Genomic DNA, 13515 nt, shown 5'->3' on the forward strand with positions numbered 1-13515 from the left:
TGATCTCTTCCATTGTGCCGGGCCCACAAAGCGGCCGATCCCCTAAGTTCAAATTTGAAATTTCCTCAAAAACCCTACTGACCGTTTGAGGAGCAAAATAGTGAAGGCTCTCCCTCTCGCTCTCTCGTTCTCTCTCCATCGCTTCCTTGCTATAGCTCGTCTGAATTTTCATCTTTCTTCTCCAATATCTCCGTTACCGATCCCATGGATGGTACTTGTACTCTCTTCCCTGCTTTTCTTGTAAATACTGGAGATTCCTAAAATGGGAGATCTCCTGTGACATTGTTTCTTGGCAAATATCTGAGTAAATTTAATGTGTTTTATACTTCTTGTAGAATTAACGATGGAGACACTTACTGAAAAGTTTAATCGATTTGTGATTGACTGCAATTTGAAGTCATCTAACCGCGATTCAGGTTTTCATCCTTCCTGCTCCTGATCTTGCATTCACTCTGTACTCCCTAGATTTTTGTGTTGTTTGATTTCTTAAGGTTTTGAAACAAAAAATGATTTGAAAGACATTATTGATCGTTGGACGATTTGTTTAGTTTCGGCCCGGAATATGGCGGATGAAGCTAGTAACATAGGTTTGTCTTTACGATCCCACTTCGTGCCTTTATTTCTTCCCTTTTTCCTCATTTCGTCTTCATAGGGTCTTTTTTTCGCTCTCGTTGATAGAAGAGAAGAGATGTGTGCGCATGCGTTGTTTATTTCTTTGGAATTGTTGTTAGGCAATATTTCACCACAAGTGAAAGAGAATTCTGGCTGCATGGATGCGAATAATCTGTCCAATGGGACCAGTGAAATTTCTCCAGATCAGGGTCATACACTTCCAATATTGAAGAAAATACTTGATTTGAGTTCCGAAATTCAGGTAATTTTAAGGCTTAATTCATTTTTCACTTTTTTTTTAATTTTTAAATTTTTTACTTAGGAATTTGTGGCTTCTCAGCTCTTATTCTGCTCCCTCTTTTTTCCTCCCTTTCATTGTGGGTATTAAAGGATACGTTTTTCTTGTCTTTTCCTTATTTGCTATCAAAAAAGACAGATAGGCTTTTCTTAGACGTACGAAACTAATTTTTCTATTGATTTACCTGGTTTTTATTCTCGACGCAACAGGAGTTGAAGAACCAGCATGTAGCCCTATCTGATCATGTGAAATTCACAACTGAATCCTTTCCAGGCCTTGAGGTAGTAAAGTCTGTTCAGAGTCTAGGTAAAGTTCTTGCGTAGACCCAAAATTGAACCAACTCTCCATTTACTCTTCTGTTTTAAATATAAGGCCTGTTTTGTATTGTAGTGTAATTTACACTAAGTCTTCTATTTAGAACAGGAGGGAGTTTTTTTTTTTTTAATTAGTTAAAATTTATTTTTCTCTGGTACTAGGCACTGAATACGAACTACTCAAAAGAAAGTACCTTGAGGAGTCCGCAGAGCGGAGACGGCTTTACAATGAAGTAATCGAAATGAAGGGAAACATCCGAGTTTTCTGCAGATGCAGGCCCCTAAATGAAAGTGAAACTTCAAATGGACATGCATCTGTCGTCAATTTTGAATCATCTACTGACAATGAGCTTCAAGTCATTTGCTCTGATTCTTCTAAAAAGCAATTCAGATTTGACTGTGTCTTTCGACCTGACGATAATCAAGGTACCGAGCATTCAGTTTTGTCTTTGTATGCTATGTTGCGGTAAAGAAACTTCTTTCATTTCGGTAAACGCTTTATCTTGCTTTTATTATTCATCATGCAGAGGCTGTTTTCGCACAAACAAGACCTATTGTTACATCAGTGTTGGATGGGTTTAACGTTTGCATTTTTGCCTACGGCCAAACTGGAACTGGTAAGACATTTACTATGGAAGGAACCCCGGAAAATAGGGGAGTTAACTACAGAACGCTGGACGAATTATTTCGGATATCTGAAGAGAGACGTAGCGTAATGAAATATGAATTGGTTGTTAGTATGCTGGAAGTTTACAATGAGAAGATAAGGGACCTCCTGGCGGAAAATTCTGATCAACCTACTAAGAAGTGAGCATTCATTCTAGTATTTTCCGTCTAATTAGCACTATTATTTCTAGTTTTTTCGAGTATATTGACGTTTGATCAAATTATAAGCGATTTCCAATTACTTGAATGACAAGTGTGTAGTTGCAACCATTTTTTTTAAATTTAAAGATCTTCAGTCCTGGCTAGATTTAGCAGAGGAGAACATGTTCTCAACTTTACTTAACTAAATGAAGGTTGGAGATTAAGCAAGCAGCAGATGGAACCCAAGAAGTTCCAGGACTAGTTGAAGCTCGTGCTTATGGAATAGAGGACGTGTGGCAAATGCTCAATTCCGGAAACAGGACCAGATCTGTTGGGTCCACCAATGCTAATGAGCTTAGCAGTCGTTCTCATTGGTATATCTTGATTATGCATAGTATTTTATTTTCAAAATTTTCTGAGCACACCATACTATACTATGGTCAAATAAATAGCAGAGTTCTTTGATTGAAGTGACAAATTTAAAGTTAGCACGGGATGAGTTATTTCTACCAATGATTGATATGCAATTTGGTGTGCTTGTACATAATTGATGATCTAGAAGTGGTTCCAATGCAGCTTGTTACGAGTTACTGTTACGGGGGAAAATCTTATCAATGGCCAGAGAACAAGAAGTCACCTTTGGCTAGTAGACTTAGCAGGGAGCGAACGTGTAGGAAAAACTGAAGCTGAAGGAGATAGATTGAAGGAATCTCAATTTATAAACAAGTCTCTATCAGCACTCGGTGATGTTATTTCTGCACTTGCATCCAAATCAGCCCACATCCCCTACAGGCAATTGTCACTTCCTCGCTCAGACACACTCCCGCTTAATGCTTTGTTATTTTATTGACATTTGTGTCCTTTTGTTTGGGACAGGAACTCAAAACTCACTCATATACTGCAGAGCTCGCTAGGTGAGGTTTCAAATTGGAAATAGCTTCTTTATGGTTGGGGTTTACATCTGAATACCATGCTTTATATATCTCTGATAAATTTTCTTGGATCGAAAGCAAAGTATTCAATTGATGTTGGATTCTTTACGTATGCATTCTTTCTTATTTTGTGATATTGATCTGGATTGAAATGCAGGAGGAGATTGCAAAACTCTGATGTTTGTCCAGATAAGTCCAAGTGCGGCTGATCTAGGAGAGACACTTTGTTCACTGAATTTTGCCACCCGTGTCCGCGGAATTGAAAGTGGCCCAGCTCGCAAGCAAGTAGACGTAACTGAGCTGTTTAAGTACAAGCAGATGGTATGATGGAGAGTAACTATTTTTTACACACGGAATGAAACACGGATTTTGGTATCTAAAATTTGAAATTTCATGAACAGGCAGAAAAGCTTAAGCACGATGAGAAGGAAACAAAGAAATTACAGGATAGCCTGCATGCCTTACAACTAAGGCTTGCTGCGAGGGAACATATCTGCAGGAATCTTCAGGAAAAGGTAAATCGTGACTTGAATGCGACGGCGGCATTATATAACTTTCACTTGTTCGCGAGCGCAAGTTTTTCGCTGAGTAGTCTTGTAACGGTTCATTCCTATCGCCACTATTTATTTACGACGTTGAGATTTACCATAAAATCTGTGACAGGTTCGGGACCTTGAGAACCAGATAGCAGAAGAGAGAAAAACCAGACTGAAGCAAGAAAGTAGAGCGATTGCCATTTCAGCTCAACCCTCAAAACTCGCATCGCTGAAAGAAGCACCAGCTCGGAAACCACTGGCAGAGAAAAAGCCGCCATTGAATCCTTCGAAGCTGAGGATGCCACTGCGGAGGATTACTACAAACATCTTGCCCCAACCGTCTCCTATGCCGTCAAAGAAAAATGGCCGTGTCACTTACAAGAATGGAAAGGAAAACACTGCCAGAAAGAGCATAATGACGAGAAACACAGAAGAGCTTGTGAAACCAAGAAGAGCGTCCATTGCTGTGAGACCACAGACGGCGGCACCATCAACAAGTCAAGTATTTCAGCCCAGGAGGCGGGTCTCAATTGCTACATTCCGCCCAGACGCTAGCTCTGACTTGACAACTCCTCTTCGCAGCTCTGCCTCTGAATTCACCGGTGGCCAACAATCATCGATAAGAAGCCAAAGGAAAGCTCGGTATTCAAGGCTGTTTGCCCCTTTGCCAGAAATGAGAGCATCAGTTGAGACAACACCGAGTATCATGAGGAGCAGTAGTAAGTTCATGGGCAGTCCCATAGGGGCGGTTAGGAATCCGGCGGTGGTTGCCCTGCAACGAAAATCTTTTGTGTGGAGTCCTCTGAAGCTGAGAGGCTTGAAAAATATCAGAAAGTCTTCACTGTTGCCATCTCGGCCTTCCTCCGAAATGCAATGAGGTAGTGTGTTTGTCAAAGACTCAGAGAGCAGAAACTTGTCCCTTTTGCTGCCACCTGGGCCTATTATCTGGAATGGGCTTGTCTTCCTTCCACTCCTTCAAACAAGGGCAGATAGTGTGTTTTCGAAACACATACAAATTTAAAATCTTGGACGTGAATAGAATTCATTTCTTTTGTAACAGTGTGATTACTGGTTTTGCCGCTTCATATTTGAGGGATCATGCGACTCAGCTGTGTGAATGGGCATGACAATCATGTTATAAAGTGAATTGAGTATATAGCTTCATGTTAAAATGGCGTCAAGGCAAATCTGTACAAAGCTGAGGGACTTAAATGGCCGTTCCTGGACGAATGTTGTATAACTAACCTTTTGTGAAGAATTAATTCAGGCTCAAAAAAATGTTATATAACATTTTCATGGTCAATATAAGTTAAATATAACCGCATGTGCCATGTCATATGCGATTAGATAATAGGGAATTTTAAGCATCATCGATGGCAAGGCCCAAAAAAAAAAACACAGCGACAACATAGAGGACCATCCACATAATGATATCATTTATGAGGTAAAGAATTTGCTGATGAGAAACTGGAAGGTTCGTTTCATTTAGTCTGTCAACAACGTAAATAATGCTCATGTTTTAAGTTTATCGGGATTAGTATTCATTCAGTGATCTACTTGCTGTATTTTTAGCTTTACTTTTCTATCAATTCATATCCAATGTATTTATTTAAAAAGGACCATGAATGTACTGTCTTCCATGAATTTTTTTTTAGCGGTAATCCTACAATTTAATGTTTTTTATTAAAATTTATTGTGATTTCTTCATATAAATTTATATTCTTAATCGAAATATAGTTACTGTAATATTTAAGAATTTTTGTAAAAGAAAAATTAACTAAAAATTATAAAGGAATTATGAAAAAACATATTTAGATCAAGTTTCTTATATTTATTGTGTCAAATCTTTCGATCAACCATGTGTGATTTGAAGTTTTTTTTTTTTAAAAAAAAGGTGATTTGAAGTTAAACCTCTGTGGACCAAGACATGAGTGGTCCAAACACAAATTAGTGATTTAAGGGCCCTAAAGACAGTAAGATTATTGGCAAAGAGCGTGTTAAACGGCGATTACTTATTTTATTAATTTATTATCATTAATACCTCCCTTTTGAAAAAAAAAGGGGTTCAATAGCCGTTGCACTTGTTTCGCGATGATGGACTCGACCGTTGGAACCCACAGAAACATGTTTTGACTTTCCGCTTCGGGGCCAAACTGAAAGAAAAAGGTTTTGGGTCCGCGTTTGTCTGTTAGAGAGGGAGAGAAGAGAACAAAAATTCATTCCCAATCTTTGGTTGGGTGCTTTGCTGGAGAGAAAAAGGTTTGGGGTCGGAGTCTGAGATTAAAATTTTGAGATCGACCCTCGTGTTTCCTTCGGATAGCGCAAAGATGGTTGCGAGAACCCCACCAAAGTCGAAGAAAATGTTAGCTGCACTCAATCCTCTCCTCGTCAGAGAAACATTAAACAAGGTAATTTATCATTCCGTCATGAAATTCTATATTCCGATTGCAATTTCAATCAGACAAAGATCAAATCACTTTCATATTTGTACGTTCTCCCTGCTCTTTTACGGCACTAAGTTTTTGTGGATGTTTGAAGATGGACCAGTGCATGGCTCGGCTTCAGGAACTTCAGTATACTGTGACCGGTGGGACGAAAGTAGTTTCAGGGGTGAATCTGAGCCCTCGCAGTACCAGAGGCTATCTAAGAACCAGTCTGAGGTGCAAGCAAGAATCACTCAGGTTTGGCTAAGATTGTTATGACGATGCCCTAAGTTCAATATTTTTAATCCAAGTCATTAGTTAAAATTGTGAGCTGTGTTCTCGTGATTCTGAAGGATCATGAATGGCGCCCGTTCCAGATCTCCAAAAGGGAAGTTTCCAGCAAATACAGGAGGTCTCTCCCTACCCATATGACGCACTTTTCATGGGTGGAAATCAGATTCTTGTATTTTTATTTTCATTTTGTTGACCGATAATTGAAGGACCATCCATAAATGCAGGTGAATGGAAGCGAATGTCATTGCCAGCAATGCTTGTGGGTGAAACTCTTGGAGAAATTCTACAGGCAAGTCAATTTGCCAGGGATATTGTTTCAGCAGTGGCTAGGAAAACTGATACAGAGGACCCGAGAACTCCGGTACCACCACAACGGACAAAACAGAAATTACAACATCCAGAAAACACCCAACTCAAAGCTAAAAGGAAGAAAGAGAAGCAAACCAAGCCAGGATCGGCTCGATCAGAATCATCGTCCCCCTCACTTGGAAGGGCTCGTTCAAGAATCAATTTTAAGGTATCTCCCCAGAAAGTTAGAGAATTTGATAAAGAAAATAACAGGTATATGGCAAACAGGGTGTCTCCGAGGAACAGGCCTTGGGCTAAGAAGACTGTACTATTCCCCAACCCTTTATTCCTGTCTACGCCTTCTTCACAGCAACACAAGTTCTGCAAGACAAGATCTCCTGTTATATCAAGAAACAGAGGAACTCCACACAAGTTCCTGATTAAGTCTCCACCTTCTTCTAAACTGCAACCCAAGAACAAAAGCCCACAATCTAAATTCCAAGCCATGGTTAAAAGTCCACCATCCAGGGTCCATACCCAGACCAAAAGCCCTCCGTCCAAATTCCAGGTGAAGATTAGAAGCCCACCAGTTCTGTCTATTTCTTCACCTACCAGACCCCCGAGTCTCATGAAAAAGACTTCTCCCAAGAGGTCGGCTGCATCCAAGCTGCGTCGATCTTTCTCTCCATCTAGGCTGGCGACCAGGTTAGCTTCACTTTCTCCATTGAGGAGCAAGAGAAGTGCAAGCGTACAGAAAAGTGACGGATTAGTGAGTGGACTGAAACAGCGTCCGCCTTCAACAGTGCAATTCCCTGCTCGAAGGATTTGATGACATGTTCACCTGCCATCGTTTTATTTCGTACTTAAGTCAAGGAATTCTTCTTGTCCATAGCTACATATTCTTTCCTTTTATGTTTGGTAATTGGTGGTGTGTATCCTTTTTCTCTTGTTATGTCAATAAATTTTCTCCTCTTCAACATTTTTTTCCCCACATAGACGACCAATGGCGAATTTAATGTCAATTGCCCTTTATCTGTTCATCAAAAACTTTGATTTACATATGCACTCATATTGACACCCGTGTCAGAGCATCTATATCACAAATCAAAATGTTAATTATTATTGAAATTTTGAAAAATAATTAAATATGAAAAACGAAGAAGCATAGTGGCAACTCATTCCATAAGCAATCTGAAGCCACACAATTCTGATTATTTTTTCAATTCATAATACAATCGGGGCACACATGCTAAAGAAGTGCAACCATTTCTCAAGCAAAGGAAATTGAAGAGATTTTCAAGCAACACCCGGCTATTAGTGCTTTACACAGCACAACACTTGGAAGAACATAGCATTGAGGCTCTATGAGACTGGATGACACCACATCGAATAATTCAATGAGTCGGCAGGCAAACCGGCCGAATCGGGTATAACAAAAATATGAACACCCTGCAGTGAAGCTCGTGTTTGCAATCCCCAGCTGCAAATATTTTTGTGGGATCCGACCGTCTTTATGTGCTGGGCGATGCAAATCTCGTCCGTTCTCTCTGCCGATTTAAGGCTCGATCCTTTGGTGATGATGTTTTCCCCCCTATACCAGCTTGACGCATCATTTCTGCAAAATTACCCCCGTCTCCGCGTAAAAATATAGTTCATATATAGTCGAAACTCAAACTTGGGAGTTCCGTACGAGGAAGGGACAAAATAACAAGGAAGGAAAACTCTCTGTCCCTTGCTGATAGTCAAGCAATTTCTAAATAGACAAAAATTGTATAAAATTATGAAAACTAAAGAGAACAAGTTCTAACCGCGCTTTCTCTCAAGCTCCTGGTCAAGTTCTTCTTTCCACTTCTTCTGTCTCTCGGAAAAGCTTAAACTGCAAGTAGAACATCTAAGGTTCAGATTACTCCAAACATTTGACAGTAATTATTGCCAAGACAAGCAAAACAAAGTGTTAGACGATAAACAACCTTGGGCTAGGAGGCTCCTGCTGGGAATCAACTAGCAATCCTTTCCATTCATTGAGGGGGGGTGATGGTATGTTCTGTGAATTATGATCAGTTGCATTCCCAACATTCGGGGAGGACCTGCCAGTACTTCCCGGACTTTCGGTATGGTCGACTGCTTTTGATGGGGTGCCAATTGCTACCCGATTCGGGGACCTGCTTTTGGGAGGTAATTTCAAGAACTTCGGAGTAGTTTCGTCATTTGAGTTTTCAACCGCATCGGGAGAACAAGATGTATTGAAACTGTTGTAGAACTCTTCATATAAAGGTGTTTGCAGTTTTTTCAGTCCTAGAGCCTGCCACAACGCATCGATTTATGACAATTTAGTGGGAAATAAATATTAATGACATGCATGGTCGCAGATGGACTAATACCTTCTCATCCAAAAAAGCTTGTATTTTTGACTCAGTAAGTTGTTCATCCTCCTCGGACACTGATGGTTCGCCTGAAAAGGAAAAATCTTTCTGCTCCTCATGGGAAGCCTCCAGGTTGTCAGCAGGCTTATGCATTTCGTCAGTGGTAATACTAACTCCACAACGATCCAGTCCTGGACTCACATCGAATTCGCAACTCCAATCATCAGAGGGATCAGACATCGGGTTGAAACTCTGCATATTCAAAAAATAATTCCTGAAAAGTCTTTATTTTCTTATGGATGCAACAATGCATAAGGACCAAAGTGCAATCACCATAATATTTTCTGACATCGAGGATCTAAGTTTAACAGCCCCCTCCGAGAAGTCATCTTTGTCATCAATCTCACACATGTCGTCATCATTGCCCATTCCCCAATACTCTTTATTCTCTTCTTCCTCAGGATGTACAATTGAGCTGGAAGGATTGTACAAATTATGAAAATTAAGGCAAAACTAAGGGCAGCAGATTAAGATTTTCTTAGCATCACAAGAAAACAACTACCAAATCTAAGATCTCAATACTTACGGAGTTTCGATGTTTGAGGTGCAAGATGCTGAGGAAGCTTCAAATTTTCCCTGCTGAAAACATAAGTTATTTTCCCTCAGAGTTGACATCTGCACAAACACAACTGCATCTCATCTGAAATAACGCTTTCACTATACAAACCATTGCTGTACATGACGCAGGAATTGAACCCATGTGCTCGCCAGTAACAAAGGGATGCTGCATCAATTGGAAAACTTGATATTAGGGGAAACATAATCATCAATTGCAGAACACTGTCATACGAATTCAGTATATTAGAATGGACACCCAAGCTGCTGGAGCCCTTGTCTGCGAATCCAATAAAGAGAAATGATATTAGGATCACCTGCAACAGTTCTGATGCTGATGGCCGTAAGACTGGTTCCCTACATAAAGATGGTAGGTAGCATTTGTAATCTAAACACAAATATAGTTCCATTTACTCTATCAAAATTAGTATTTGAAATCTTTCCTTGACAAACGGGCATAAATTATGAAGCCCAAAAAATAAGAACTCCATAATGTGTAGCTTCACATACCCTATTTCCTGAATATAATTTAAGAGATAAGAATTTGTTGATTCAGGCTTAAGAAATCTAGAACACTTGCAATTCTGAACAGAAACCAAACTAACAAGACAAAAGTAAGGAAGATATAGTTTAAAACAGCATACTTCTGCAAACATTTTAATAGAAAATCTTTTGCTCCAAGAGAAAGATGATCCGGAATTGGTGGATGAGACTTTGTTGTCCCTATATGGAAGAGAGCAGCAACCTGAAGGTCCAATCTTTTATTAGATGTTCATAGATCACCTCAAAACAAAATAGAAGTTATATTTTAAGATACCTCTTGGTACTGCTGGCTCCAAGGAGGTTTTCCAGTGGCCATTTCAATCACAGTACACCCAACGCTCCATATATCAGCAGAGCTGAAAAAATATAATCATATTAATCCATTTCTTGAGAGTTTCAAAGCGTGAAGAAATATGAATATTTCAAAAGTTAAGATAATGGAAAAGTGGCAAGGCCCAAAACATATGTAAGGTTACCCTACAAAAAGAGTGACAGAGATATTTAACTCCACAATTCAGTTCAATATAAATAGTCGTTTATTTGTAGATAATCTAAAAGCAGTAAGGTTTTAGTTGAGAAGGGAAGGAGCAAGGGACACTAAGAAGAGAGCGCGAAACTCAGAAAAGCAGAGCTGCTTGTGAAAAATATGTTAGGAAAGCTAATTTCCTTACAAGCTATGCCCAGTCTGGAGAATAACTTCAGGAGCCATCCAATATGGAGTACCCTTCATAGACTTGGTACCGGTAATGGTAGCCTGGAGCAATGCATGTCTCAGACCAATATGCAAGGGGAAGAGCCTTCACAGCATAGTGACAGAACATATAATAGTAGAGTGACATATAAGATTGACCATACCAGCTCAACGACCTGTTTGGACGCCCCAAAATCTGCAAGTTTTATGCACCCTTTATTATCAACGAGGATATTTGCCCCCTGAAAATAATTCATACTTCAATATTAATCACTTAAAGGAATAAGTCCTAAACGCATATAAATGAAGTTGGAGAAAAGCCACCTTAATGTCCCTGTGCATGATTCCATTTTTGTGCAAGTACTCAAGTCCCAGCAGTAATTGCTTCGTGAAAGTTCTAATAACCTGTGCTCAATGAAATAATGGTTATACAATGGTTGAAAGAATTACAAAGTACATGCATTTAGCAGCTAAACTTACAGCCTCAGGGAAAGCTCCAAACTTCCCCAGAAGTGACGATATGGATCCACCTGGTACAAATTCCAGAAGAATATTTAATGTGTCCTCCTCCCTAACTGTACCCAAATATCTCTACAAGCGAAAAATAACATGTATCCATAAGAGAGTTTCTTTAAACTAATTGGCTTTGTCGAAGTCACTCACTTCTTGAAAATCATACTCACAACAATATTGGGATGGGAAAGATCTTTAAGAAGCTTAACTTCTTCCTCAAGCTCCTTTATGTGAGTCTGTTAATTGTATTAAAATGGTACCCGCAATTCCAAATGTCAGTCAAATAACATCATAAAGTCATTCAATCAAGACGAATCATGCAAAGGGTGAGAATGAAGAAGAACCAATGTCTTTTGCATCCAGCATTTTGATATTAAGATACAAAGACATTTTCAAAAGAAAGATACTGCAAACGCGAAAAGTTTTGTCATTTTGAAAATTTTCCCAGACGTTTGATATTTGAGCGAGTTCTTTTCTTTTCTTTTTTTTTTCCTCCCCCCCCCCCCCCAAATTAAAGCCTCATAAGGAAAACTTTATGATATGCAAGACATTAAATCAAAATCAAAAAATTACTATTGAAGCTCTTTATTAAAGACTAAGGATCAATTCATTGGCATTTAATATCCTAAATTAATGCAATAATAAGCCAAGTAACTAAAATTGATCAGACAGAGAAGCACGCAAGATACCATAGTCACCGGGATTTGTTCAATGTAGAAAATTGCCAAAATACTAAGCAAAGAAACTGAAAAAATAAATTTGAACCTGTGCCTTCTCCTTCGAAGCACTACTAGCCGCGATCAGAACCTATAAAGTCGGACAAAACAAAAAGCCAAAATAAATATAAACCCTTATGATATTATATAAATATGCTGTAAGTAAAAGTAAACACAGCGTCATTTGGGAGTAACAGCGTCATTTGGGAGTAACAACGTCATTTGGGAGGATATTTCTCATCTTCTTAGTTTCTTTTCTAATTTTAATGTTCTTTTAGCTGATCCCCCTCTTTTTTGTAAGACTGTTAGGATCATGGCTCCCGTTATGGTCTTAGACCAGTAACTTATTTTGTTTTAATGAATCATTCTGTTTTGCATTTAAAAAAGTAAAAAACGGGAAAAATTGACATTGAAATACTAGAGAAAAGGATGCAAAAATCCCAAGAGTCGTTTATTAGATTCCAAGCGAATAAGAGAACGAGATAGAAAGAGCAAACACCAACTACAACATTAAAACTTCACCAAAATCTCAAGAATCCAAGACAAAAGAAAATTGATTGCATTCCAAGATGAATGGGAAACTAACTGGACAGCAAAATTCCCACAGCCGAAATTAACATCCAATCGGAAGGGGCGTGAAGAGAAGAACTTACTTGTTTTACTGCCAGAAGCTCTCCAGAGTCAAGATTCATGCCCATGTAAACTCGGCCAAAGGCACCACATCCGATCAACTCGCCTTTGCGCCATCGGATCATAAGCGAAGATTCCTTTGTGATCGGTGGCAATGGCGAAGATGCCGGAAAAGGTTTAGAGAAGACTCTGGACTTGCGGATGCACGAATTGATCTTATCAACTAGGGTTCCTCCAAGTGAGGCTTCTTCGTTCTCCGGCGTAGTACGAAACACAAGCGATCGGCGAACTGACCCGAAAATGTCTTGCATTTGCATTGGTGTGTTGTCTTGAGTGAGAGTAGTGAGGAACCATATATCGTTATATTGAGTCGGCCAAAAACAGCGGTGTCCGCGGAGGGAAAAGGGGTCGGAGACTCACTTTTCAAAAATCGGGGCATACTACTACAATTACGTGAACTTCGGGGAGCGTTTTGTCAATTGCACAATTAACTCGTTTTTCTCTATGACTTGCAAACAGTCATACTGCTCTTTGCTTAAAATCAATATTATCGAGAGAATAAGAAGAGATATTATTTATTAATCATGTCCGATACTCTAATGACTAATCAAAATCAACATATCATTTTATAAAATATGAAATTGATGACAAATCAAATGATTTATAAGCCTGAAACATGTGGTTCTTCTCATTCCATTTAATGTAAAGGAAAATTTGTTCACTTACCTTAAAGTATAACTAAATATTTTTCCGTAAACAAACAAAACTAGATATTTTTCCCAAAAAATTGAGAGACATAATTATTTTTAAAGTTTACCAAAATTCATACAGATATACAAAAAGTATACAAAGATATAAAACTCACGGTTCCCCACTCCAAGTGATGTATAAAAAAATATGTTCAATTATCTTATAACTTAACTAGATTTTTTTAAAATTT

General features: G+C 38.9%; 3 protein-coding genes across 5 annotated transcripts; 2 read left to right on the top strand and 1 right to left on the bottom strand.

The window, feature by feature from the left end:
* The first annotated feature begins 35 nt into the window (after positions 1-35).
* On the top strand, positions 36-4680 carry LOC114728197 (kinesin-like protein KIN-14S). 2 transcript variants are annotated; one of them, XM_028915068.1, is made up of 13 exons: positions 36-211; positions 336-416; positions 549-587; positions 732-874; positions 1120-1216; positions 1387-1650; positions 1752-2031; positions 2244-2405; positions 2608-2823; positions 2908-2945; positions 3121-3284; positions 3365-3478; positions 3627-4680. In XM_028915068.1, exons 1-13 carry the CDS (start codon positions 205-207, stop codon positions 4374-4376), a joined length of 2355 nt encoding a protein of 784 aa, XP_028770901.1. In that variant the 5' UTR covers positions 36-204; the 3' UTR covers positions 4377-4680. The 2 variants fall into 2 exon arrangements, with proteins under 2 accessions (XP_028770901.1, XP_028770902.1); XM_028915069.1 differs by lacking the exon at positions 549-587 and having other exon boundaries at positions 37-211.
* Positions 4681-5696: 1016 nt separating this feature from the next.
* On the top strand, positions 5697-7551 carry LOC114728137 (probable microtubule-binding protein TANGLED). The gene is made up of 4 exons (XM_028914987.1): positions 5697-5907; positions 6038-6180; positions 6276-6334; positions 6441-7551. The coding sequence occupies exons 1-4, from the start codon at positions 5827-5829 to the stop codon at positions 7331-7333; spliced, it is 1176 nt and encodes a 391-aa protein (XP_028770820.1). The 5' UTR covers positions 5697-5826; the 3' UTR covers positions 7334-7551.
* Positions 7552-7687: 136 nt separating this feature from the next.
* On the bottom strand, positions 7688-13277 carry LOC114728136 (mitogen-activated protein kinase kinase kinase NPK1). 2 transcript variants are annotated; one of them, XM_028914986.1, is made up of 17 exons: positions 12599-13277; positions 11995-12036; positions 11400-11465; positions 11197-11307; positions 11041-11121; positions 10881-10958; positions 10697-10779; positions 10300-10381; positions 10127-10227; positions 9800-9839; positions 9595-9651; positions 9454-9503; positions 9201-9342; positions 8886-9119; positions 8475-8806; positions 8313-8380; positions 7688-8119 (listed from the first exon to the last, which is right to left on the bottom strand). In XM_028914986.1, the coding sequence occupies exons 1-17, from the start codon at positions 12890-12892 to the stop codon at positions 8016-8018; spliced, it is 1965 nt and encodes a 654-aa protein (XP_028770819.1). In that variant the 5' UTR covers positions 12893-13277; the 3' UTR covers positions 7688-8015. The 2 variants fall into 2 exon arrangements, with proteins under 2 accessions (XP_028770819.1, XP_028770818.1); XM_028914985.1 differs by having other exon boundaries at positions 9454-9506.
* Between the last annotated feature and the right edge of the window lie 238 nt (positions 13278-13515).

The sequence above is a fragment of the Neltuma alba genome, unplaced genomic scaffold, assembly GCF_004799145.2.
Source record: "Neltuma alba isolate B1F8T4 unplaced genomic scaffold, ASM479914v2 tig00012522_pilon, whole genome shotgun sequence".
NCBI classification, from domain to species: domain Eukaryota; kingdom Viridiplantae; phylum Streptophyta; class Magnoliopsida; order Fabales; family Fabaceae; genus Neltuma; species Neltuma alba.